This window comes from Delphinapterus leucas, chromosome 4, assembly GCF_059928025.1.
Source record: "Delphinapterus leucas isolate spDelLeu-1000000601 "Yukka" chromosome 4, BTC_Dleu_Yukka2, whole genome shotgun sequence".
NCBI classification, from domain to species: domain Eukaryota; kingdom Metazoa; phylum Chordata; class Mammalia; order Artiodactyla; family Monodontidae; genus Delphinapterus; species Delphinapterus leucas.
The window spans coordinates 80,778,244-80,805,410 of record NC_143132.1 but is presented as its reverse complement, the minus strand read 5'-3'; the positions used below and the strand labels follow the sequence as shown (position 1 = coordinate 80,805,410).

Sequence of the window (27,167 nt, the reverse complement as noted above, 5' to 3'; positions counted from 1 at the left end):
GCTAGGGGCTAGCCCTTGTCTTAGACCACCTCTCCCCGAATCGTCCATCTTTCTCAGACAGGTGGCGGAGGCTTGGTAGTGAAAGACACCAAGCCAGAAGCAAGGCCTGGGGATGCAGGGCTTCACCCAACCCATCTCTTCTTATGCTTCTCCTCTCTCTCCTCCACCCTGGGGAGCATTTTCCATTCTAGAACTAATGCAAGTGAGTGGAGAGAGGCTGGCTTGAACACAGACAGAAAGGATGTCCATATTTTATTTTTAGTTGCACCAATATCCTGGTGTAGGACCCCCAGCACTTACTACGTCACTGTGCATGGGCTCCCCAGGCACGCAATATGATTGCTGGCAGCTTGCTTCCCTGCAGCTAGAGAAGTTAACATGCAGAGCAATTTTATTGAAAGGTGTCTGCACATTGTATCTACAGTTGCATTGTTGCCCCCTGCAGTGACCTTCATAAATGGCTTTGGGAAAGTCACGAGGGAATAACAGAGGTAGTTGGTGGTTTTTTCTCTTCCTTTATTAGAGTCTGCTCTGATTTGCTAGACAAAGTTGTGCAATCACCAGGAAATGTGTTCTGTGCTCCCACATGCTCCCCAAATGCAAACAAGCAGGTCAACAACCCCAGTGTTGTAATGTTTCAGCCTGAAATCTGCTTGGATTACCCAGCAGGGCCATTTGTCCTTTTGGAATAAGCAAATAGTGCATGGCAGCAGGAATTAGCCAGGCCCCCAGAGCACGGAGGCAGCAGCCAGAGGAGAGCCCGGAGGAAATAGAGGCTGAAGATAGTTAAAATCAGCATCTTAATTGGCTCCCAATTCTTGGTGAAACTCCCAGAGGGAGACTTTAATCATGAAATTAATCACCATCCTTTTTCTTTGCTCCAGGCTGCTACCAAGTTTAACCCAGGAGTCCTCCCAAGAAATCGACTGCAACAACCAGGATGTATTTCAAGCTGTGGACACTGCTCTGAAGAAATATAACAGTGGAAACAAAAATGGCAACCAATTTGTATTGTACCGCGTAACTGAGGTCATCAAGACGGTGAGTGAGCTGTGTTTAACCTTGAGGTCATTGGGGATTTGTGCTGTCACTTGGAGCCCAGGCCTCACGCCACACACGCACCCCGATCACCAAAGAACTGATAATCGAAGGGAAGCTTACAGCTCTTAGAAAAGACCAACACCATTCTCTGGCCTGGGGGTGAAGGGAAATGTATGACTCCTCCTGGGTGATCAGAGCAGCATATCCTAGGGTGAAATGAAACAAAGGTAGATGGAGAAACTTTAAAGGGACTGTGCAGAGTGGGAGAATCCAGGAACTCGGTCAGGCTGCAGGAGGAGGATTTACTGGGTGACCAGTCCTAGACAAAAATATGAAGACCTCCAGACCTCAGGTGGGAAATGGGTTCTTAAAGGGGTACATCTAACAAGTATGATATGATCTCACTTATGTGTGGAGTCTAAAAGTTCAAACTCACAGACACAGAAAGTAGAATGGCGATTGCCAGGGACTGGGAGGTGGGGGAAATGGGGAGATGCTGGTCAAAGGATGCAAACTTTCAGTTATACGATGAATAGGTCCTGGGGATCTAATGTAGAGTGTGGTGATTATAGCTAATAATACTTTATTGTACACTTGAAATTTGTTGAAAGCCTAGATCTCAAGTATTCTCACCACAAAAATATAAGTATGTGAGGTGATGGGTGTGTTAATTAGCTTGTTTGTGGTAATCATTGCACAATATACATGTGTTTCAGTTCATCAGATTGTACCCCTTAAATATATACAATTTTTATTTGTCAATTATACCTCAATTAAGCTAGGGGAAAGGGAAGGTTTGTCTAAGAGGAGTCAGAAATGAGACTAACTTGGTTCAACTGCATTGGACAAAATACCTACCATGAAGTCCATATGGCTGAATGCATCAAGGTAACAGCCATGTTCTACTTGATTTTTAGCACTTTTTTAAAATCAATGATCGATGCACTCAGGATGGAGACAAACCCTGACAGCGTATGTGACTTCAAGAATTACAAATCTTTTCAATAGTTTAAGTGAATTTCACTACAAAACATTGTATTTCTGTGATAGTTAAGCAATTGATTACTTTGGTGGAAAAAAACCCCAGGTATTTGATATGATAAGGAAAAAGGAAAAAGCCCAGTAGATATGTTTTTGTTTGTTTGTCTTCTGAAAGTCCGGCCTTTCTGTTTCACAAATTTGTGTAGTCCTGTGAGTCCTCGTGTTCTCTAGTATGGTTGTAGTCTTTATTGGCAGACATCCATGGCAAATGTGGTTTTTTATTCTAAGATGTCCATAGAATCACTCTTTATCTCTACCTTGCTGTGTGGGGACTGCCTGTACCATGACCACTTAGGTTTTATTAAAATCTGAGACCTAGAAGGAACTAGAAGAGTCTATCTTGTCTGATTCCATCATCTCCCAAATGCAAACACTGTGGAGAGAGCACTGCCTGGTGAGTCAGGAGACCTGCCATCCGGAGCTGGCTCTGCCTTTCCAAGGTGGGGAGGCTGCCTAAGGCATACGCCATCTACCTGGGGCCTCCTTTCTCTCACGTGCAAACTGAGAAGATGGACAACATCCCCTCTGAAGTCCCTTGCTGTTCTGACACACCAGGACGTTGCATCTGAAGGCTCATCTAAATCAGCACCTTTATACTTTAAAAGTTTAATTTGTTATTTCATGTCATGCTATACTAAATAGAAAACAAAACAATGCCAATAAAAATACTAAAATTACCCAAAATTATTCCCACTATCCAGATAACTGTTACTTTTTTTTTAATGAAAAAAACGTTTCTGGTTTGTTTTCTAACTGTAAAAATAATATGTTTGTTCAAAAAAAATAGACAATTCAGGAATGTTTGTTGAAAGAAGAAAGTGAAAGAGAACTGTACTCCCGCCACTGAAAGACACACATTTTAACAGCTTTGCTGCGTAATTTTCCAGACTTAAAAAAAAAAATTTTATATATATTTATATATAAATTGGTTTCTACAAAAATGGGCTAAAACTATGGATCTGCTTTGAAATTTAAATATATATATATATTTGTAAATAGTATATTATGAACATTCCTCCAAGTAAATATTTATAAACTTTCAATATTTTTAATAAATGTTTTTGCCTTCATTGAATCAAATCAAGATCAAATATAACTGCACCAGATCCCACTCAAATGATTTGCCATTGGGTCAGTTAGATGAACCGTACGTATCTTTGGTTGCTGTTTTTCAGGATGATCCTGACACGTTTTATTCCTTCAAGTACCAAATCAAGGAGGGCAACTGTCCTGTTCAAAGTGACAAAACCTGGCAGGATTGTGACTACAATGACTCTGCACAAGCTGTGAGTGTGTTGACAGTTTCCGAGCCTCCAGTTTTCTCGGCCAAGTTTACCAAGGGCTCTCTTAACCTAACGCCTACCCTGCCCTGGCACAGCACAGCTTCTTGCTGGGCCGTAATTGAGGGAGAGGCAAGCCACTCTCCTCCCAGTCCAGGGAGCCACCTCTTCAATGTCAAAACCCTGGCTTCCTGTATGCAGTTTGAACCCTGAAATTGAAAGGTAAATCAAGAGGACAGTTTAGCAGGCTGGTTCTCAGGCACTGTGTGCATCTTGATGAAATAGAAATATCTCTGGGGCTCAAGACAAAGATTCAGGGCTTCCCTGGTGGCGCAGTGGTTGAGAGTCCGCCTGCCGATGCAGGGTTCACGGGTTCGTGCCCCGGTCCGCGAAGATCCCACATGCCGCGGAGTGGCTGGGCCCGTGAGCCATGGCCGCTGAGCCTGTGCGTCCGGAGCCTGTGCTCCGCAACGGGAGAGGCCACAACAGTAAGAGGCCCACGTACCGCAAAAAAAAAACAACACAAAGGTTCATACTCTAAAACCTCGCCATTTAAACTGCCTTTCCTCCAATATTTCACGAATATCAGTGGCTTGTATATAATAATGATTAGGCTGCAAAACATTCATTCTTGTGTCTCAAAACTCTGCTAGAAAACATAAAAAATCTTGACAAGGTTGTTTTTTGTTTGTTTTGTTTTGCGGTACGCGGGCCTCTCACTGCTGTGGCCTCTCCCATTGCGCAGCACAGGCTCCGGACGCGCAGGCTCAGCGGCCATGGCTCACGGACCCAGCTGCTCCGCGGAATGTGGGATCCTCCCGGACCGGGGCACGAACCCACGTCCCCTGCACCGGCAGGCGGGCTTTCAACCACTGTGCCACGAGGGAAGCCCTTGACAAGGTTTTATAAAGGAAAGTAGTATTTAGCAATAGTACTAGGTGGCTTTCATCTGAAAGATTAAATATTTTTTTTAATCCTTTTTTCTTCTTCTTCTTAGGCTACAGGGGAATGCACAGCGACGGTGGCAAAGAGGGGGAATATGAAGTTCTCCGTGGCTACCCAGACCTGCCAGATTACTCCAGGTAGCTGCTGTGCCTGGTGGTGCTGCCCTGGGGAAAAATGAACCTCTTCTGTGTGGCACCAAAGACCCCTCTTTCCCGGAGGGCAGCAGTGGCAATACCACTTGCAGCCTTGCGGGGGCGCCGGTGGGGGTGGAGCGGCAGAGTCTGAGGTGCGGCCGGGCTCACACCCCTCAGCGCTATCCTGATTCTCTTCCTCAAGAGCAGCATTGTATTAGGTGTGTGCAAAAGGATGAGAAGACACAGAACAGGCTTCAACTGCAGGCAGCGTCCTAGAGAGAGTAGCACAGGCTTTGAGGTCAGATCTGGCCTGGAATCTTTCAAAGCTCTCACCTTCTTGGCTTTCCTTTTCCTTACCTATAAGAGGAGATCACAGTAATTCCCACTTTGCACAATTGTTTAGAATGAAACTAGATGATACACCTGAAGATGTAATCATAATAATGTATTAATGATAATCAAGGAAAAGGTAATAATAGCTAACATTTACTGAGCCCTTATTACTAGCCACAGTTCTAATCACTTCATGTGTATTAACATATCTATTCCTCAGAACAACTCTATGAGGCAAATGTTAATATCCCCAGTTCACAGATGAGGAAACAGGCCCACAGCAGTCAAATATCTTGCCCAAGACCCCACAGCTAGCAGTTAGCAGAGTTGGTGGAATAGACCCTCCATAAACGATATTCCTTTAGAATCTAAGTATGGAGAAACTTATCAACAGATGACCACTGTTAGCTCCTTCCCTCTTGTGGCAGAGGTGCCACATACAGAAGGATGGGCACGTCTAGGTGAAGTCAGTCACAAAAGCCATCCTGGAACTGGCCTTCTGCAAGATAGCGTTTTTGTACCTAAGCTCCAGAACAGCATCCTCAGCCATGCTATTGAACCCCACTGTAGTAGTGGTCCTTCTATTCCAGCCTTAATCCCCTATATGGTACCCACAAAAACTATATCCCTTGAGTTTCCATTCCTGCAAGAAATTGCATTCAAAGAAAAATAGTCCAAAACAGAAATCACAAGTAATTAAAATCTTTTGATAGGGGTAGCTTTTTATTATTTGGTTTAAGAGCTCTATCTCGTAAGCACATTTTAACATTATCCAGAGCAGAGCACGTTATGTACCATGAGAGAAAAAGCTCTTTGCCACACCTTCAGAAATTAGTGCTAGGTCCACAATCTCTTATCTGAAAACTTTTTGGCCAGATATGTTTCAGAATTCAAAATTTGAAACATTTTAATTTAAAAATCTCTCTAGAAATGTTGAGGCAGGGTGGAAAATCATTGTCACCCAGAAAAACTGAGTTTGCATCTTTCCCTGCTCATCTCACCCTCAAAGGCTGCTCCATTGCTTCCCCTACACCAGTGGGAGCTGCCCTTGAGGTCAGGCAAACCAGCCTCTGGGCTTTTCTCCATCTCTCCCTTTCACCTCCTGTGTTCATCTTTTTTTGTTTTGTTTTCCCATCAGTAATTCTCTTATCTTTCCCATGTCATCCCCTCTAGTTTTTTTTTTTTTTAACAGAAACCATCTTAGAAACAATTTTATTCAAAGGGTCTGTATATTTTTCTCGGAAAAAATGTAAATATTATTTCAACAGTATTTATTTATTTATTTCCCTCTAGTTTTTTAACTTTGCCCATTACCCTGATTCAACCTAACTTCTACAAGGAAAGGAGGGGGGAAAGCTATGAATATTCACACAATATGTCATTTCCTGACACAAACTTATGGAGAGAATGCCGAGAAACAGTTGCAAGGGGGGTTGTGTTGAACTGCTGACTGGGGGATCTTACATCCTCGGGCTGTGAGAGCCCCGGGGCCAAGGGGCCCAGGACTCCTTCATTTCTTCCCCTTTTTGCCACATATACTGCTACTGACCAGGGAGTCAGGGCTGTGTGTCATGAACAGTGGTGATTTAACACAGACTCTCTCCTTTTTAAAATATTTTACATCATTTTATTAAAACCCATTCGGTGGCTCCCCATTCTTACAGGGGACCATTCTCAATTCACCTCAGAGGGTCTAGGAATGCCCAGAAGTGGAGAAGGTTGTGAGTACGTGCATCTTCCAGGAGAGGGCGCCATAGCTTACATTAGGGTCATCAAAGGAGCCTATGACCCAGGAAAATAGTTAAGAATCCCTGCCTACAGAGCACAGCCCAGACTCCACAGCGGAGGCCTCTCTTCAGACTGCTCACACTTCAAACCACCCCTCCCTGCCTCCTGCTATAAGCTCTGGTTAAGATGTGTGTACAACACGGTCCCTGCCTCATCCTTCTTCCTCAGGAGCCGTCCCTCCCTTCTCCTCAGGCCTCACACCTTGTTTTGAGAGGTTGACCTTGACTGCTCTTCACCCTTCTTAGCTCAGCCTGTTCTCCTCAGGAAAGGCTTCCCTGGGCTCACTCTGGGCTCCTGCCTTTCCAATTTCTTGCTGAATTATATTGAAATCATCCATCTCCAGTTCGGTCTCTCCCCCTTGACTTTCCCCGACTCCTTCATGGCAGTGGCCATTACTAACGAATTAATGCATCCACGCAGCCATGCTCAACACAGGGCATGTTATAGCAGGTGCGAAATACATGTTTGTTGGATTGAACTGATACAAAATATATTACATCCTGCTCCCACCTTCAAGGAGCTTTGGTTAACACTGAAAAAGAAATAAAAATGCATCTGTAATGTTTTAATTTTATGAGGATAAATTCGTGTATCACTTCCGTAATTTAAAATGACTTTAAAATAAATTTAAAATAATTATGCACAATAGGATGCATATAAGATGTCCCTGAGTGAATGATAGGTCTCCCCTATCTTCAGTCTTGTGTTCTCTTTTTCCAGTGCATACTGGAAAGTTTGCTTATCAGGGCCTTCCAAATTATCTGACTTATTTAGGGCAATGTATGTGAATGCAGGTTTTGCTTGTTAACGCTGCCCTTTTGCTTGCTCTTTGTCAAGCCGAGGGCCCCATGGTGACAGCCCAGTACGACTGCCTTGGCTGCCTGCACCCCATATCAACCGAAAGCCCCGACTTGGAACCTGTACTGAGACATGCCATTCAACACTTTAACAACAACACTGATCACTCCCACCTCTTTGATCTTAAAGAAGTAAAAAGGGCCCAGAGACAGGTTTGTTCTTTAATTTTTCCCATGTCATAGTATTGTTAGAATTTGTTAGATCTTTATGGTTTAGGGTTTCATTACCTAAAATAAACCTTTGGCCGAGGAAGACATATGATTCCACAGGTGGTGGTGAGGAACTCTTTCACGTTCTCATACGACTAGCTCAGGAGGCAAAGGCTTTCTCTTCAGGCACAATGATTTGGATACTGCAGTATGTAAATGGGGAAAGGGAGCCTAATCAAACCCCCTTCCTGGGAGATTTGTTTTTAATGAATGGGTGGTCAGCATTGCATGTTCTCCTAGAGATGGTAAAATGGAAAAGTCATTCTGGCCTTAGGGTTTTAAGAAGACTCTCTCATCACCTAACTATTATGAGGCAAACATGGCCCCCCAATATTAAATTGTACCTAAAAAAGTTGGCAAAGCTTGCTGGGTACCCTCTAAATTATGGTTTCCATTTCAGCAGAGAAAAAAGCAAATACTTGTAAATCTGGTCTTTTTTTGCCTCAGTTCATGAAGACTTTACTGACAGCTGACTGGGCCCCTTGGATTTCAGCCTCTAATTATGAGGGACCCACTTTGGTCAGTAGCATTTCCTGCTTTTAATTGACCTTCCGACTTGCCTTCATGCAAGATGCATGCTCTCCTCAGTTCTGTCCATATCCAGCTATCAGGGTGGGACCCACCCTAGATAAAGCAGGAGAAATCTTACTGTCTGGCAGTCTGGGAACCTAAGGACCTACTGGTCAAGGCCATTCCAACTCCAAAGTTTTCTTTATCCATCTAGAAAAGCATTATTAATATTTTACAAAATTCAACAGATCATTTTTTCCCTGTTGCCTGGCAGAGGAAATATTGCTGGGTCTTACTTAAGGAAATACAGTAGCTCCATCTATAAATTGCTTTTCATTTTCAGATGTGTAGCTGTGTGTGTGTGTGTGTGTTGCGTTGAAGGGTGTGAGAGTCATAATGTGCTCAATATTTATTCAGTACTGACTTTTGCCTAGTAATAATAATAGTTCGTATTTTTGAGCACTTATGAAATGTCAGGCAGTATTCTAAGCTCCTCCTAACATTGTGAATTATGTTTAAACTGCCCTTTAAATATGCAATCCAAAATCGTTTCAGGTGGTGGCTGGATGGAACTATGAAATTACTTACTCAATTGTGCAGACTAATTGTTCCAAGGAGAATTTTCTATTCTTAACTCCAGACTGCAAGTCCCTTTCAAATGGTGTAAGTAGGCAAAAATCTAATCATAAAGTTCTTAGCCTTTTGTGTCCAGTATTTACAGGTGTGGGAACTCTTAGCTGTGGAGGAAGTCTCAGTCACTAAAATTTTTGATGACATACGCAGCTCACATTCACTTTCACTTGAGACTCTACAGTTCACGTCATTGGTCAAGCTGCTTACCCAGCTGGTCAGAGTCTGTACATCTGGCAATAAGCACTTACAGATATAACCAGAGGCTAGGAATAGCCTGAGACAAAATGATGCCATGGTCAAGTTTGTCTTTTCATGTCTTCACGCTTTCCTGTCTCCTTTCCTCCCCGTGTGCTCAACGTCCTTACAAGGCTCCCGAGCTCTACCCAGGACAATCCTTCACTTCCAACTTGTCTCTGCTTGTTCTTTCACCTTCCCTCCCCTACTTTTATCTTTAATAAGTACATCCTGCGTCTCTCTCCCTTAGTGGCCCTTTCCAGGACGATATCTTATTACCTGAACCAAAATTATGTTAAAAGAGAGCATCTCAAGGTGGCAGGAGTTAGTGCATGTTAAGATGATAAGGCATGATGACCTTCCCAGGGCTATTTGCATTTTAGCAGAAGGCTGTTCTTTAAGCAAGGGGTGGCTGCAAGTCCCTTCATCTAGTCCAGGGGTCTCCAACCCCTGGGCCATGGACCGGTACTGGTTTGAGGCCTGTTAGGAACTGGGCCACACAGCAGGAGGGGAGCTGCGGGCGAGTGAGCGAAGCTTCATCTGACACTCCCCACCCCTCCCCATGGCTCCCCACCGCTCCCCATGGCTCCCCACCACTCCCCACCACTCCCCATAGCTCCGCATGGCTCCCCATCGCTCCCCATCACTCCCCACCGCTCCCCATAGCTCCCCATGGCTCCCCATCGCTCCCCATCGCTCCCCACAGCTCCCCACCACTCCCCATAGCTCCCCATGGCTCCGCATGGCTCCCCATCGCTCCCCACCACTCCCCACCGCTCCCCACGGCTCCCCATCGCTCCCCATCACTCCCCATCGCTACCCACCACTCCCCACCGCTCCCCATCGCTCCCCACCGCTCCCCATTGCTCCCCATCAGTCCCCATCGCTCGCGTTACTGCCTGAACCATCTCCCCCACCCCACCACTCCCTACCATCTGTGGAAAAATTGTCTTCCACGAAATCAGTCCCTAGTGCCAGAAAGGTTGAGGGCCACTGACCTAGTCATTCTACTTCTCAACGTCCATTATATGGGAAGAAAATGAGAAATCCAGGCAGCAAGATGTTAATTTTGACTTTTTATTAAAAGGAAAATATTTAAAATAACATATTCTCAACATATGGAATGGTTAAGCAAATTACAGTATATCCATACAGTAGAATATGTGCAGCCATTAAAATTATGTTTGCAGAGATTTTAGTGACCTAGTAAAGTGGTTACAGTATGTTAAGTAAAAAACAAAAAAAAGCACGGTACAAAATTACACGTACAGATTTACTCAGGTACATAAAGTAGATGTAAACATAAAAAGTGATGAAAAACAAATATGCCAAAATATAAAATATGGTTAACTTTTAGTTGGAACTATGGCTGTTTTTTCTGATTTTTTATACTTTTTGAAACTCTTCAATACTTCCCAATGTTTCTAATCAAGCATGTGTTTGTTTCATAAATGGGGGGAGTAAAAAGGACACTATTAAGAGAGTGAAAAGACAATCCACAGAATGGGAGAAAATATATGCAAATCATATATCTTAATACGTAGAATATATTAAAAACTTCCACAGTGCAACAACAAAATTTTTAAATGAGCAAACAACTTAAATAGACATTTCTCTAAAGAAGTCATACGAATGGTCAAAAAGCTCATGAAAAATACTCAACATCATTAGCCATCAGAGGGAATGTAAATATAGACCACAAATGAGATGCTACTTCACACCTAGAGGATGGCTGTAATTTTAAAAAATTGTAAAATACCAAGTATTGGGGAGAATGTGGAAAAATTGGAACTTTTGTACATTGCTGATGGAAATGTAAAATCATGCAGCCATTGTGGAGAACAGTATGGCAGTTCCTCAAAAAGTTAAATGTAGAATTACCATATGACCTACCAATTATACTCCTAGATATATACCCCAAATAATTTAAAACAGGGACTCAAAAAGATACTTATATGCCAATATTCATTGCAGCATTATTCACAATAGCCAAAGGTGGAAAACAACCCAAATGTTCATCGATAGAGGAATGCATAAACACAATGTGACATGTATATAACAATTCTTTAGCCATAGAAAGGAATGGAATTCTGATATATGCTACAACATGTATGAACCTTGAAAATGTTAAGTGAAATAAGCCAGACACAAAAGGACAACCAGTATATGATTTCACTTATATGAATTATCCAACATACACAAATTCATAGAGACAAAAAGTAGGTTAGAGTTTACCAGGGGCTGGGAAGAGGGAGAACGGGGAGTTTTCTCTTAATGGTTGCAGAATTTGTGTTTGGGGTGATGAAAACTATTGGAAGTAGATAGTAGAGATGGTTGCACAGCACTGTGAATGTAATAAATGGCCCTGAATTATACATTTAAAAATGGTTATGATGGCAAATTTTATATTATATATATTTTACCAGAATTTTAAAAAATAGTATAAAAGAGAAAGAGAGAAAGAGAGGAACCCTCTAAACACATAGGTTCTAGCCACTGTTTAATTTTGTCAGGTTGAGTTGAGTCTGGCCTTTTAAGCATCTATTAACATCTTCTGTTTTTATGCTTAGCCATTTGAGGTTATATAGGCCTAAATGTTATCTAGCTTTAATCTTGCTGCATCTGTTTATAAACCTCCAGTTAAGTTTTCTCTTTGCAACACAGAGAGTTGCAAAGGCTGGTTGGAGTCACAAAGCCAATCAGATCTGGTATAACTTTTCTGAGCCTTCACTTCCTCATTTGTAAAATCGTGAAGAATAATAGCACCTGTATCACAGAGTTGTTACAGTAATTAAAGGACATGAAATATAAATGAAACATTTTGCCCACAACTGGTAAGATTTAAGGCCTTGCTATTCAAAGTGTGGTCCATGGACCAGCAGCATTAGCATCACCAGGGAGCTTCTTAGCAAAGTAGAATCTCAACTCCACCCATAGCTACTGAATCAGAATCTGCATATTAACAGGGTTCTCAGGTGATTCATCTGCACATTAAAGTTTGGAAAGCACTGATTTAAGGGTTTTCCTACATAGTTCTCAGGGCATGTTGCACCTTAGAAGCACTAGCCTCGATTTAAAAAACACCTGTTCCCAGATCACTCCCCCACACATTCCGATTTTTTTTTTTTTTTAGTTGCAGCATCCAACAGTGTACATACTGAACATTTAAGTCTTTTTTTAAAACATCTTTATTGGAGTATAATTGCTTTACAATGGTGTGTTAGTTTCTGCTTTATAACAAAGTGAATCAGGTATACATATACATATGTTCCCATATCTCTTCCCTCTTGCGGCTCCCTCCCTCCCACCCTCCCTATCCCACCCCTCTAGGTGGTCACAAAGCACGGAGCTGATCTCCCTGTGCTATACAGCTGCTTCCCACTAGCCATCTGTTTTACATTTGGTAGTGTATATAAGTCCATGCCACACTCTCACTTTGTCCCAGCTTACCTTTCCCCTTCCCCATGTCCTCAAGTCCATTCTCTAGTAGGTCAGCGTCTTTATTCCTGTATTGCCCCTAGGTTCTTCATGACCTTTTTTTTCCCTTAGATTCCATATATATGTGTTAGCATACGGTATTTGTTTTTCTCTTTCTGACTTACTTCACTCTGTATGACAGACTCTAGGTCCATCCACCTCACTACAGATAACTCAATTTCATTTCTTTTTATGGCTGAGTAATATTCCATCGTATATATGTGCCACATCTTCTTTATCCATTCATCTGTCGATGGACACTTAGGTTGCTTCCATGTCCTGGCTATTGTAAATAGAGCTGCAGTGAACATTGTGGTACATGACTCTTTTTGCACTATGGTTTTCTCAGGGTATATGCCCAGTTGTGGGATTGCTGGGTCATATGGTAGTTCTATTTTTAGTTTTTTAAGAAACCTCCATACTGTTCTCCATAGTGGCTGTATCAATTTACATTCCCACCAATAGTGTATGAGGGTTCCCTTTTCTCCGCACCCTCTCCAGCATTTATTGTTTGTAGATTTTTTGATGATGGCCATTCTGACTGGTGTGAGATGATATCACATTGTAGTTTTGATTTGCATTTCTCTAATGATTAATGATGTTGAGTACTCTTTTGTGTGTTTGTTGGCAATCTGTATATCTTCTTTGGAGAAATGTCTATTTAGGTCTTCTGCCCGTTTTTGGATTGGGTTGTTTGTTTTTTTTGATATTGAGCTGCATGAGCTGCGTGTAAATTGTGGAGATTAATCCTTTGTCAGTTGCTTCATTTGCAAATATCTTCTCCCATTCTGAGGGTTGTTTTTTCGTCTTGTTTATGGTTTCCTTTGCTGTGCAAAAGCTTTTAAGTTTCATTAGGTCCCATTTGTTTATTTTTGTTTTTATTTCCATTTCTCTAGGAGGTGGGTCAAAAAGGATCTTGCTGTGATTGATGTCAGAGTGTTCTGCCTATGTTTTCCTCTAAGAGTTTGATAGTGTCTGGCCTTACATTTAGGTCTTTAATCCATTTTGAGTTTATTTTTGTGTATGGTGTTAGGGAGTGATCTAATTTCATTCTTTTCCATGTAGCTGTCCAGTTTTCCCAGCACCACTTATTGAAGAGGCTGTCTTTTCTCAATTGTATATTCGTGCCTCCTTTATTAAAGATAAGGTGACCATATGTGCGTGGGTTTATCTCTGGGCTTTCTATCCTGTTCCATTGATCTATATTTCTGTTTTTGTGCCGGTACCATACCAGACATTCTGATTTAATTGGTCTGGGATGAGTCCCTGGAGTCAGATGATCTAAAAGTTTCTCAGGTAAACCAAATGTGCTAATAATACTGAGAACTTCTGAGCTATCTCCAGCATCCTTCTCCCCATCCAAAATTAAGGTACTATAAGTGTGGTATTCCCTGTATCTTTAAAAAACATGACTTTTTTTTAACACCTTTATTGGAGTACATTTCTTATATGTGTGTTCCTTTATTGGAAATATACATTTATAGAAAGCTTCAAGACAATGCAGATACAAAGAAAAAATAATAATGTTGCACCACATACCCAAACACCCAAAGTTATCTGAATGTATTTCCCTCTTGTCTTTTTTGGTGGGGAATATGGGCAATTTTGAGTGATTTTCTTTTTTGTCTTTTTGTAGTTGTAATTATTTTACATGCTACATTTTTTTCACCTAAGAATTCTTCTATGTCATTAGAACTCTTGATAAACTTTTAAAATAACTTTTAATATCCTAGTGAAGATACCATAGATTATTTTTTAAATTACTTTCCTATTTTTGGTCATTTGTTCAAAACCCACCAAGAAAATGGGTTGTTTCCATTTTTATTATAATTAATAACTCACCAAACATCTTTTAGAATAAAGCTATTTCTGTTCGGCATTGTTTTTCTCAGAATAAAGTTCTGGCTTTACACATAGTGTAAAATTGTATGAAAGCTCTTAAAACTCTTGATATATATATAGGTTAACTGCTAAATGCACCAATTTACATTCCATCAGCAATGTTTACCCTTGATAGAATTCAGTATTTTTTTAACTCAGCTAAATTCATAGACAAAAACATTTTTAGTTTTTATTTTCTCGATCAACAACATAGTTAATATGCATTTATTTAAACATTATATTTTCATACATTCATTAGAAATTTATGGGGTGAATTTATGAATTCTTCTATATCCTTTACCCATTTCTTTTTGGGATAAATCCTAATGACTTAGAAATAGTATTTATATATTAAAGGTATCAGTGTTTTGTCATATTTTCTCATTTATTTACTTTTTAGTTTTCATTATGGTATTTCTGACTTACAGATAGTTTTTGTTTATAGGTGAGTAAATCTATCAATATTTTCCTTTTGAATCTTTCTACAACTTGCTCAGCAGTCACTATATATGTTTTTTTTTTCTAGTTTGTCTATGGTCAGTATTTCTAAATATAGCTTTTGAAACTTTATGGAATTAATTTTGATGTATCTTGTGAGGTATCTAACTTGATTTTTTCAAGAGAATAACCAGATACCTTAACAGTCTTTCCTTCGACAAAATTTGCAACAAACTGTATCCCGTAATAATTTCTTACAAAAAATCTGTTCTCTGTTTTTGTACCAACACTACCATATTTTAACAGCCATAGCTTCATAGTAAGTTTGAATACATGTTTTATTATTCTAGTGTTTGTATTTTTAAAACCAATCTTAGAAGAGGTTTGGAAGAAAAACTTACACTGTCACATAGATTGGAATTGCATTACATTTCTAAATTAATTTGAGGAATTGGCATATGTACTATATTTAGTCTTTTTAATCAAGAACTTGGTATACATCTCTATGTAGTCAAGTTTTATTTTATATTTCTAAAGTTGTGTGATTTTCTTAAATATATTCAGAACAATGCTCACTAAAGTTATTACTAGGTTTTGTTTTGTTGTTTTTGGTAATTGTTATTAGGAATTAAATCCTTTTTTTTTCCTTTTCCTTTCATTCTCTTTTAAACAAGTTATTGTTATATACAAATGTATACTTTTTTTTTTTTTTTTTTTTTTTTTTTGGTACGCGGGCCTCTCACTGTTGTGGCCTCTCCCGTCGCGGAGCACAGGCTCTGGACGAGCAGGCCCAGTGGCCATGGCTCACGGGCTAAGCCGCTCCGCGGCATGTGGGATCTTCCCGGACCGGGGCACAAACCTGTGTCCCCGCATTGGCAGGTGGACTCTCAACCACTGCGCCACCAGGGAAGCCCTACAAATGTATACATTTTGATTAGCTTACCTTGTATCCAGAAACTTTATTGAACTCTCTGATTAACTCTAATGTCTTTTCATTGATTCTTTTGATTGTTCTAGATCTATAATAATACCTTATGCAAATAATACTATCTCCTCTTTTCCAATGTTTATTTTTTTGTTTCATGTCTCAATGAATTGACCCACATTTTCAGAGATATTTTTTGAAATAGTGGTGATCACAAAAATTCATGTTTTATTCCTGATTTTATTGAGAAAGGCTCTAGAATTTTGTCGTTACGTATAATATTGCTGTGGGATCCCAGTAGATATTCTTCCTCATGTTAAGGAAACATCCTTACATTCCTCCTCTTTAAAGAGTTTTGTTTTGTTTTTAAATAAGGAATTGGTGTTGAATTTAGCAAGTGCTTTAGAATATGTATTGAAATATCATATTTTTCTAATTTAATCTATGCTGTTTTGACAACTTTCCTAATAGTAATCTTTAGATTCCTAAACTAAACTCTACTTGTTTAGTGTTAATTTTTCTTTAAATATGCATTTGGATTCTATTTCTAGTTTAGTTAAGCAGTCTATGTATACATTTATAAGTGAAAGTGGTGTAACAGTTTTCTGGGTATGTGTTTGTGTGTGCATTCTATTTTTTAAGGTTTTGGTATCCAGAATATACTTTTATAGAATGATTGGGTAGTTTTTCTGTATTCAGAAATGGTTTATATAGCATGGAAATACAGTATATATTTCTTTAATTTTTAAAATTATTCATCTATAAAACATCTATGCTGTTTGGGGGTGAAAAATGGGATGTAAATTGAGCATAGTAATAGCATTCTCCATTTCTTCTTTAGTCATTGGTCCATTCAAGTTTTCTTCTTGTTCTTAAGTCAGTGTTGGTTATTTATAGTTTTCCAGAAAATTGTCTTTCTTTGAGATTTAAATTAGCATACACTTGTTCATAATATTCTCTTATATTTTTACATTTCTATGTATACTTTGTTAGGTTTCCTTTTTTATGGTTTTGATTTTTTTTCCTTACCCCATGAATGATTATTTGGATTTATTTATTAATGCTAGTGCTTTCTGTTTTCTAATTCACCAGCTTTGCTTTTATTTTTATTGTTTCCTCCTTCTTGTTTTCCTTAAGGCTGTTTATTGTTCTTCTTGTTCTAACTTCTTGAGATAAACACTGAGGTTGGGGGTGTTTTGATTATTTTTGCCTCTTTTTAAATTGTGGAAGTGTATAAAGCCAGGAGTTAACTCTGAGTGCTGCCCTGGCAACATGTGGAATTCTCGTTTTTCTCAGTTTGTTTTTTATTATTTTCCTTATCAATGAAGATTTTAGTTAGGAAAGTGTGTTTATTTTTCCAAGTACTTTTTGGTTGTTTATTTGTTTAAACTTATATTATTAATTTTTATGGAAGTTTTTGTTTCATTGTGGTGCTGAGGTCAAAGAACATGCCTGTATTGTTTTCAATTTGCAAAATTTATTGAGACTTTCTTGTAACCTAGTATAAAAGCAATTAGAAATATTATTTGCATCATACTTATGAGAGTATCATTTTAAATCGTGTGTATCATATGAGAATACCATTTCAACAAATCTTTATTATGTTATTCAAGTCCTCTATGACCTTATTTATTTTTTATACATTTTGCCTGTTGTATAATAGTTATATATTGGAGTTTCCCAGCACAATTATTTTTATCCATTTCTATTTCTATATGTTTTCTGCTTTATGCATTTTGATTCCATGCTTTTAGATAAAAATAAAATTATCTTTCTTTTACCTTTATGAGTTGTTACCTTGAATTTTACTTTGTCCAGTATTAATAATGCTCTAGCTCCTTTTTTGTTCATATTTGCTTCTTGTGGCTTTGCTCATCCATTATATTTAATCTTTCTTTATCTTTTATATTATATGCTATTATTCTTGAAGATGTAGTACATTGATTTTGGTTTTAACCTAATCTGAAAGTCCTTGTCTTGCTAAAAGAAAATGTTACCCATTCACTTGTATGGCTATTATTTCTACATTAGATATTCTTGTCATGTTTTTTCATGTTTCTGTGTGTTTGTGTGTATGTATTTGCTGTTGGTGTTGGTGCTTTTTCATTGTTTATTATTCTATCTTTTGAAAATAGACTATGTTTTGTTTTTTTCCACGTGATGATTTGTAAAGTCAACATCTTATTTTTAATTTTACTAGTCGTTTAAAGATTCTTAAAAACGTTTTTAATTTATGCTCTTATATGCTTTTTAAAAACCAGAATATCGGTGAATGTACAGATAAAGCATACGTGGATATCCAGCTAAGAATTGCTTCCTTCTCGCAGAAATGTGACCTTTATCCAGGTACAGGATGATACATATTGGTGCTCATGTTGGTCCCAGACAACTGGCTAAATCTTTCCATAGATATTGTGCTTTGGTTCCCATGATATGCCACAAAATCTACATGACCCACAGACCTTACTAGGAACACTGTCCCCATCTCTGCCCTGCTGTGCTGCAGCAGGTGAAGCTGAGATTGCTTGGCAAGTGGCAGAAGGGAATATGGTGACAGAAGGGAAAATTTATGTTTTCTGGGCAAAGCTAGCCTTCAGATATGTCAGCTGGTCTTTCTTATATACAAGCTGTCCCTGCATCGGATATTGTGAATTGGGGAAGCTGTATCTCATTTTTAACTACTCAGAATAAAATCCTTTCAATTAAAGATTTTTTTCCCTTACATGTTATAATGTGGGGAAAGGGCGATAGTGCAAGTTTAAGGCCAAGTCAGTATTTCTTATACCAAGAGTTGTCTTTTCTCATATTTGGAAGATAGTTGTATATGTTGTACAATATAAAGCATTATGGAAGTTGCCTGCTCACCAGAATTTTCCCACTAGAAAATCATTCCTTTACGTTAAGCATTGCTTTTTACAGTTTCCATTAAAAATGCAAAAACTTAAGAAAAGTGCGGCCTATTGACTGTCACTAACTAACACCTTCTGATTGAAAGTTTCCTTAAGCACACTTGGCTCTTAGGAGAGGAAGAGAGGAGAGACAGTAAGTTGGAGGTCTGACAGGCAACCTCCACCCACTCACTGCTGGGCCTTGGGCTGCCACGTGGCCCTCTATAAATGGATGCTGGATCACATGTGGGCAAGGTACAATACTAAGCTAGACGGCTCCTTCAGTGCACACGCTGATATAAAACCTGCCTCTTTCAGGGGAGGATTTTGTACAACCACCCACCAGGATTTGTGCTGGCTGTCCCATATCTATACCTGTCAACAGCCCAGAGCTGGAGGAGCCTCTGGATCATTCCATCGCAAAGCTTAATGTAGAGAATAATGGAACCTTCTATTTCAAGATTGACACTGTGGAAAAAGCAACAGTGCAGGTCTGTAAATTATGCTACAAAAATAGTGATTATCTATTGCAAATTGCTTACTAATTTTGCCACTGATCTTGGCTCTGGATTGGGAAACAGTATATCTGGTGAATGGGATTTGGTAGACTTGAATTTCAAGTCCCAACCTCGCTGCATTCTTGGTGTGTGATCTTGGACAAGTCATTTAAAATATTGTCTCTTTTATCCGTAAAGGACTACAGTGAGGGTTAAAAAAGATAATGTATGTCAATCACTTTTCAAAATCTAAAGTGCTATATAAATATTAACAATGATTATATATATAATTAATAAAATTCAGGGCTAGGAAAAGCGAGACTTATCCTCTGCCTGTCTAGACTCATCTCTCATTATAACATCACTTCATGCCTTGCGCTCAGCCACATCAGCCAATCGTCCCCCAGGCTCTCTTCACACATTCATCTTCATGTCATTTGTTCCCTGCCTGGGGTGTCATTCTCTCCTATAAATGTACCCTCTGGGGATTCATCTCTCTTGTCCATGCTTGTCAATGGAGGATAAGGAGTATCCTGGTCTGGAGGTCAGGAGACTCAGCTCTGCCACGGCATCCACCACTTGCATCCCAGGTGATCCTGGGCAGTCATTCAGACTCACACATCATCTGTAAAATGAGTGGCTGGATTAGAAGAGCCCAAATCCCTTCTAACTCCGATAGCCTATGACCGATGTATTCATGGACAATTCCTTTTATGGAACCTCAAAACGGGCTTCCCTAAATACAAGCTAAAAAAAGTAATCAAAGTAGAACCAAACTCCTATAGCAAACCAAGATGGTTTTTATAATCTATCAATACAAAGAGAATCTCACTAAAAATAAGTTTATAATTCTGGCTAAGTAATTGAATTTCTAGAAATCTAAAATAGAAGGAGTCTTTAAATACAATGATATTCATTGCAGCTCTAACTACAAAAGCAAAAAAAGTAAACCATAAAAATGATCAGTAATATAGACATGATCAGATAATGTCTGGTATATTTGTACAATGGAATATTAACCAGCAATTTTAAATCATCTTTGTGAGGAGTTCTTGATGTGGAAAATGCTTATGTTATGATATGCAGCAAAAAAAACAGGCCATACACAGGGAACTATGTACAATATCCTGTGATAAAGCATAATGGAAAAGAATATGAGAAAGAACGTATATATATGTATAACTGAATCACTTTGCTGTACAGCAGAAATTAACACATTGTAAATCAGCTATACTTCAGTAAAAAAAAAAAAAAAAAAAGAGGCCATAAAATTGAATAAACATTCTGTACTCAGTTGTGTAATTTTAAAAAGTTTAGGGACTTCCCTGGTGGTCCAGTGGTTAAGACTCTGCACTTCCACTGCAGATGGCACGGGTTCAATCCCTGGTCAGGGAACTAAGGTCCTGCATGCCACACTGTGCAGCCTAAAGAAAATAAATAAATAAAAACCAAAAATAAAACAGTACAGGAAACAATACTGAAAAGAAACAAATACCTCATATTATTCATAGTGGTAGCTTTTAGGTAATGGCACAATGGGCTGTTTATTTTCATCTTTCTTGTTTCCTGTAGTAGTTTTATAACTGGGGGGAAAAAAAGGACCTAAACAAACTGTATTAAAATAAATACAGTTTATTTATTTATTTATTATCTGTATTAAAATAAAACTTGATCTCTCTCCCACTCAGGCACTTACTCCTGTCCCGGTTGCTAACTCCTTTCCCTGATTTCACTGACATGTGACCCACATTAGGCTTACTTGAAGGAGTTACCAATCCCTACTACTCCTGTCTTTGTCAGCTTTTCTTCTCACTCTATATTTCTGCTTTTCTGTGAAATTCCTTTATTCCTAAGGATGCAGGAACAATCTTGTACTCCACCATGTCAGAGAGTTACTGTCAGGAGAGAACCATTCATTCTCAAGCGTGAACTACTAGTCTTGGTAGTCACAGTTCTTTCTGTAAATGAGTCAACACACTAGAATGGGTGTGTGTTTGTTTACGCTAAGGGTGCAAGGGGAACCACAATAGATTATGCTACGAATTGAAAGGGGATGACATCCCTTCATTTGCTAAATTAATCTGGAATATTGTGAGAATTTCAAATTTACTTTTAAGAGGTGACTCTTTACTGATTTTTGCATGTAAAGAGAGCAATTTGGTTACTCAAGGCAGCCTTAGTGGAAGCAGCCAATTTATTATTATTGGAAATCAACTTACCATAATGAATTTGCAATAGCCAATCTCCAAATGACCAATTTGCCAAATTGCTAGATTTGTTTTACAATTTTAGTCTTGCCTTGGCTTCGCATGTTTAGTCCTATTTGGGTGCATGTCCATTCCAGGTTGGTTTCATATTTCAGATACCAAACATCTCTTAAATCCTTCGTTTGCACATGTGAATGGTTGCGATTTCTGTTATATACCGTTCATTTTGCTGTGTCCCTACTGCCTCTGTCCCCGCTGCTGTCAGCGTCCCTCCCTGCCTCTGCACAGATGAACACACTTCAAGGATCTGTGTGTGCACATTAGAATTTTTCCTTTGACAAAGTCCTAGAAATGTCAAGGAATACGTGGATGTCTAAGACTTATGATGCAAATTGACAAATCACCAAGTGATTTGCAATTATGCCAATTTACATTCACACCACCTGGGTGTAAGACACTGGTTGATGGTCTTGATCTGAATTATATTCCTACCATCAGTGATTGCAGCTGCATGTTTCCCACACCTGGCCAACACCAGGTGTCATCGCTGTTTCTCATCTTTTCCAACACACAAGGTTAAAAATGATGTTGCATTGTTTTTTAATGTACGTATCCTTGGTTATTAATGAAGGTAAACTTTTTTCAGGATTAATGACCATTTTAACTTCTCCAAAAGATCTGGTCATGTCCTTTGTCCAGTTTTTTAGTGTTGGGCTTTCTATGACCAACACTAAATATTGGTCATATTGACCCTACATCATATTCTTCCCAGTTTACCCTTTTTACTTTATTTATGGTGACTTTTGAGAATCAGTTTTCATATTTGTCTAGTCAAATTTAGACATTTTTCCCTTCCTCCTGGTTCCTTCCTCTGCTTTTCACCTACAAAAAGCCTTCATCATCCTGAGAACTGATGAATGTTTTTTATATCTTTCCAGCTTATTTCTTTAATTTAAATGTTTTAATGCATTTGGAACTTATATTGCTACATAGTGTTCTCTACCTTAAAAACAAAACTTGGGCAGGATGGGCTTAAACAGGGAAGACTTCTGATAGGAATGGCACCTGATAAGCATGGCAATATGGATGCGATCTCGAGGCCCTCGAACAGAAGATGTTATTAGGTCTACTTTATTCCTCCCCTCTGGACCCGGAATAGTGTTGAGCCAACAGCTGCAGTTTGTGTCATATACTGTCAGCTTTCTTAGGCGACATCACATTGATCAACTGTAATGTCAAACAAGCTGGATTAAAGTATACTCTGAAATAAGCAACAAAGTTCACGATCACCAAAGTATAGACTCTAAAACGCTTTTCAAACCTTTCTGCCCAACTTATACATATCTGGAGTTTTAAAAGTTAATTACCAAATTTGTCCTAAAAAGTTAGCTGTGCTTACCTAGCAAAATGATGCCAGAAAATGTAGAGGAGGAGTTTAGTTCTTCCTGGGACTCTTTGCTCTCCTCATCCTCCTCCCACCATAATTTCTCCATGCTTTTAAAAAACATAAAGAGAGCGGAAAGACTGTTATGATTTGCTTTTACAAAAATGGGATTATACTATCACCCTATAACTTTATTTTTTCAATAACAGTCAACCCTCCAGGTCAACATATATATGTGATATATTCTTTTTGATAGCTACTTAATATTAAACACACACACACACACACACACACACACACACACACACACGCACAGTGTTAGTCTGCTTAGGCGGCCATAACGAAATACCATAGACTAGGTGACAAACAACAGCAGTTTATTTCTTACAGTTCCGGAGGCTGGAAAGTCCAAAAACCAGCCAGTTTGTTTCCCTGGTGAGGACTGTCTTCTTGGCTTGCAGATGGCTGCCTTCTCACTGTGTCCTCACATTTCAGAGAGAGAACGGGGTCTAGTCTCTCTCTTATAAGGTCACTAATCCCATCATGGGGGCCCCACCATCATGACTTTATCTAAACCTAGCTGCCTACCAAAGGCTCCACCTCCTAATACCATCACCTTAGAGGTTAGGCCTTCAATATATGCATTTGGGAGGGATACATTCAGTCCATAACACACACACACACACACACACACACACACACACACACACATTTAAATCCTAGAATGAAATACTGAATAACTTAGCCTGAAAATTGAGCCACATCAACTAACTGTTTTTTGTTTTTTTTTTGGATTGTGTTGGGTCTTCGTTGCAGTGCGTGGGCTTCTCATTGCAGTGGCTTCTCTTGTTGAAGAGCACAGGCTGTAGGCACGTGGGCTTCAGTAGTTGTGGCACATGGGCTTAGTTGCTCCACAGCATGTGGGAATCTTCCCAGATCAGGGATCGAACCCATGTCCCCTGCCCTGGCAGGCAGATTCTTAACCACTGTGCCACCAGGGAAGTCCCTAAGTTTTAAATTTATATATATAATTTAAAAACATTTTATAAACTGTGTTTTTCAAGTATATAAAGGCTGTAAGGCTTTAAAAAAAAACTGTGCTTGGGATTTTGTTGAAGTCAGTGTATTAAAAAAAAACACACACACACAATGATTTTTACTTTTTAAGTAAATAAAGTGTGCTTCTTCTAGACCAAAAAAAAGGAAAAAATTGGGCCACAAATGTTAACAGAAGACAGCATTGTGTAATGATTAAAAATATTGCTAGAGTGCTAGAGCTTAAAATAATTTCTTAATATTAAAAAACTCAGAGAAGCGAGCTAGAAATCCAAATAATTTTCCTATTCACATAATTTAATCCACATAACTTCTATAGTGGTACTAACTCAGTATTTCTCTGATTCAAGATTTGGCAGGCCAATAAGATTGTGTTTAAAGGAAATGTTTAAGTTTTACTTCCTACTCTTCCTAGAGTCTATATATTATGACTTGAGGCTTAGAATTACTAGTGAATTTTGCAGCTGCTAAACAATAAAACTGAGAAAAATATAAAAATAAAAATTATAGCCTGGTTTTCTTTTCCCATTTAGAAAAGGAAATGAGCCCAACCAATAGCCAAATATTTTAACATGCGTACAAAAAGTTTTGTTGTCAAATATTTGTGCTTTTTGAGTGTAGCTCTCACTTGGTCAATGTATAATTAAAATTTCAATATTCTCCCCTAAAAGCCCTTATGGTAAAATATATGATTTATTACACAGCGTTAATTAAGCTTCTATGTTGTACTAATTCATTTTCCAGGTGGTAGCTGGAAAAAAATATTCTATTGTGTTCACGGCCAGGGAAACCACATGTTCTAAGGAAAGTAATGAAGAGTTGACCAAAAGTTGTGAGATCAATAAACATAGTGTGAGTATTAACGCAACCATCTTACTTATTCCCTGGAAACCTATATGATGTTTTATGCTTGTTTATGTATCTCATGAATAACACTGTTCTCTCTTTTGGCTTCTGTTTTCGTGGATAGCTAATTCTAAACTGTAAAGCTGATGTTTATGTGGTACCTTGGGAGAAAAAAATTTACCCTACTGTCAACTGTCAATCACTTGGACAGGTATGATTCGAATTACAGTTGGTTTGGGTTAGTTATGCTCATTCCGAAAAATCATATTTTGGGGTTGAAAATGAACCACTATTTAAGTGAATTGGGGGACTATCTTTTTAAAATGCGGAGAGCTCTCACATTTCTGTGCTGATCTCTTCTTTTTTATGACTAGAAAGGAGAGCGGCAGTCCTCTTAATCACTTCTCAGACACTGTCAGTGCCCCATGGGTCCACAGGCTCCCTTAGTGAAACACATCCAAGGAGCTTGGGAGAAACGCAGGTCTCATACTCCACTCCACATTTCCTGAATCAAAAGCTGCATTTTAACACAGTTCCCAAGGGAGTCATACCCATATTCAAGTTTGAGAAGCATTAGTTTGCATCATTTTTTTAATTCTTAAAAGAACCCTGGGAGGTAAGTAATACTTTCCCCACTGTCAAGGTTGAGACACTAAAAATTATGAAGATGCTAAAGTCCTAAAGTGAATAATAACTTTCTCAGTGCTTCCTCCCTCCCAGGCACTGTACTGAGGACCTGACACATATCTTCCTCCTGACAGCTCTATGAGGCAGGTGCTTTTATCATGCCTATTTTACACATGAGGAAAGTGAAGCTAGTGGTGCTCGGATTCAAATCTAGGTCAAATCAGAGCCCACTCTGTTCACCAAGATGCTGGTAACTAGTAGGGTCTGGCTTGTTTGACTTCAAAGACCATGCTCTTTGCATCACCAGACAGTGCCTCCGACTGCCACGTCCTCATAGGTAGTGAAAGTGTAGGTAGAAACAATCCACAAATCCATATCTTCAATGCAAGTTGCCTCCGCTCCCTTTGTTCTCATTTAGGTTTTCGCCATGTGTAGGTATGTATATACTCTAATACAAACATTATACAAAGGCTGTGTTTCAAGCTTATGAACATATATATTCTAATGTGTTTCAGTTCAACAGAGTGATTGTGGTATATGCTGCCTATATATTCCATTCTTAAAGCCAGGTAGGGCCTTTTTGGATAAGAGCAGTGATTGTGCTAATAGAAATAGCATCAACTAATAAGCAGTATGCCGTGGCTTTACAGAATCATAGCCTTAGAAAGTACCCTAGAGATTATATAGTTAACCATCCAGTTTTTCCAGATAAATAAAAAATTCTCTAGTTTAGAGTATTATTAAGAAAAAGAATCAATATCTACAAATTATAAAATCAATCAAAAAAGGAAAAATATTATTCATTTTCATCCTTTTTGGATTATTATTATAATATAGTACTTAAAATCTGGCAAAGACATGTCCCACTGTAAACTGAGATAGCATTGCCAGGTCCCTGTCCCTTCTTTCTTCTTTGATAGTGTGGTTTTCACAGTAATGCATTCATCTTAATATCTCCTGTTTAGACCACACTGATGAAAAGGCCTCCAGGTTTTTCACCTTTCCGATCAGTACCAGTGGAGAAAACTAAAGAAGGAACCATCGTAAGTCCACCCCACACTTTCCTGGCACCTGTACAAGATGAAGAGCGGGATTCAGGAATAGAACAAGGACCCACCCATAGGCATGGCTGGGGCTATGGAAAGCAAATAAAACATGGCCTTGGCCATGGCCATAAACACGAGCATGACCAAGGCCATGGACACCAAAGGGGTCATGATCTTGGCCATGGGCACCAAAGGGGTCATGGACATCAAAGGGGACATGGCCTAGCCCATGGACATAAGCATGGTCATGGCCACGGAAAACATAAAAGTAGAGGAAAAAACAATGGAAAGCACGATGGTCAGAGAACAGAGTATTTGGCAAATTTTTATGAAGATAGTACTACCTCTTCTTCACAGGTACAAAAGAAGACAGAAGGGCCAACACCCCTTCCTTCCCTAGCCCAGCCAAGTGTAGCCAATACCTTTCCTAACTTCCAGGACTCAGATCTCGTTGCAACTGTGATGCCTAATACACTACCACCTCCCACAGAGGGTGATGATGATTGGATCCCTGGCATCCAGATAGAGCCAAATAGCCTTGCATTTAAATTGATTCCAGATTTTCCAGAAACAACTTCCCCCAAATGTCCTGGACGCCCCTGGAAGCCAGTTAATGGAGTGAATCCAACTGTAGAAATGAAAGAATTTCATGATTTCAGTCTCTCTGATGCTCTTTATTAATTTATGCAGCTACGGGTATTTCCTTAACATCTCATCATCCCCTCTCCCCATTGTCCAAATATCCTGATATAATACAACTAAGACCATGAACGTTCAGAGCAGCCTAGAGAGAAATGGTGAGACTCCTAATGGGGACACCCTCAATCTCTACGGACGACATAAAGCTGTGCGCAGAATTCAAACCCCTTTCTGAGTCTTCCTCACAAGT

General features: G+C 39.1%; 1 protein-coding gene across 1 annotated transcript; it reads left to right on the top strand.

Moving 5' to 3' along the window:
* The first annotated feature begins 652 nt into the window (after window positions 1-652).
* Window positions 653-27,167, top strand: KNG1 (kininogen 1). Its single transcript, XM_022570039.3, has 10 exons — window positions 653-1,041; window positions 3,258-3,368; window positions 4,360-4,444; window positions 7,400-7,572; window positions 8,695-8,802; window positions 17,989-18,073; window positions 18,934-19,106; window positions 24,504-24,611; window positions 24,730-24,816; window positions 26,198-27,167. The coding sequence occupies exons 1-10, from the start codon at window positions 850-852 to the stop codon at window positions 26,957-26,959; spliced, it is 1,884 nt and encodes a 627-aa protein (XP_022425747.1). The 5' UTR covers window positions 653-849; the 3' UTR covers window positions 26,960-27,167.

What these genes read in the sequence shown, in the direction of transcription:
- KNG1 (XM_022570039.3), top strand. Translation starts at nt 850, where the DNA reads ATGAAATTAATCACCATCCTTTTTCTTTGCTCCAGGCTGCTACCAAGT. An exon ending in TAAAAAGGGCCCAGAGACAG is followed by an intron (nt 7,573 to 8,694) that starts GTTTGTTCTTTA and finishes AAATCGTTTCAG; the next exon opens with GTGGTGGCTGGATGGAACTA. An exon ending in TGGAAAAAGCAACAGTGCAG is followed by an intron (nt 19,107 to 24,503) that starts GTCTGTAAATTA and finishes TTCATTTTCCAG; the next exon opens with GTGGTAGCTGGAAAAAAATA.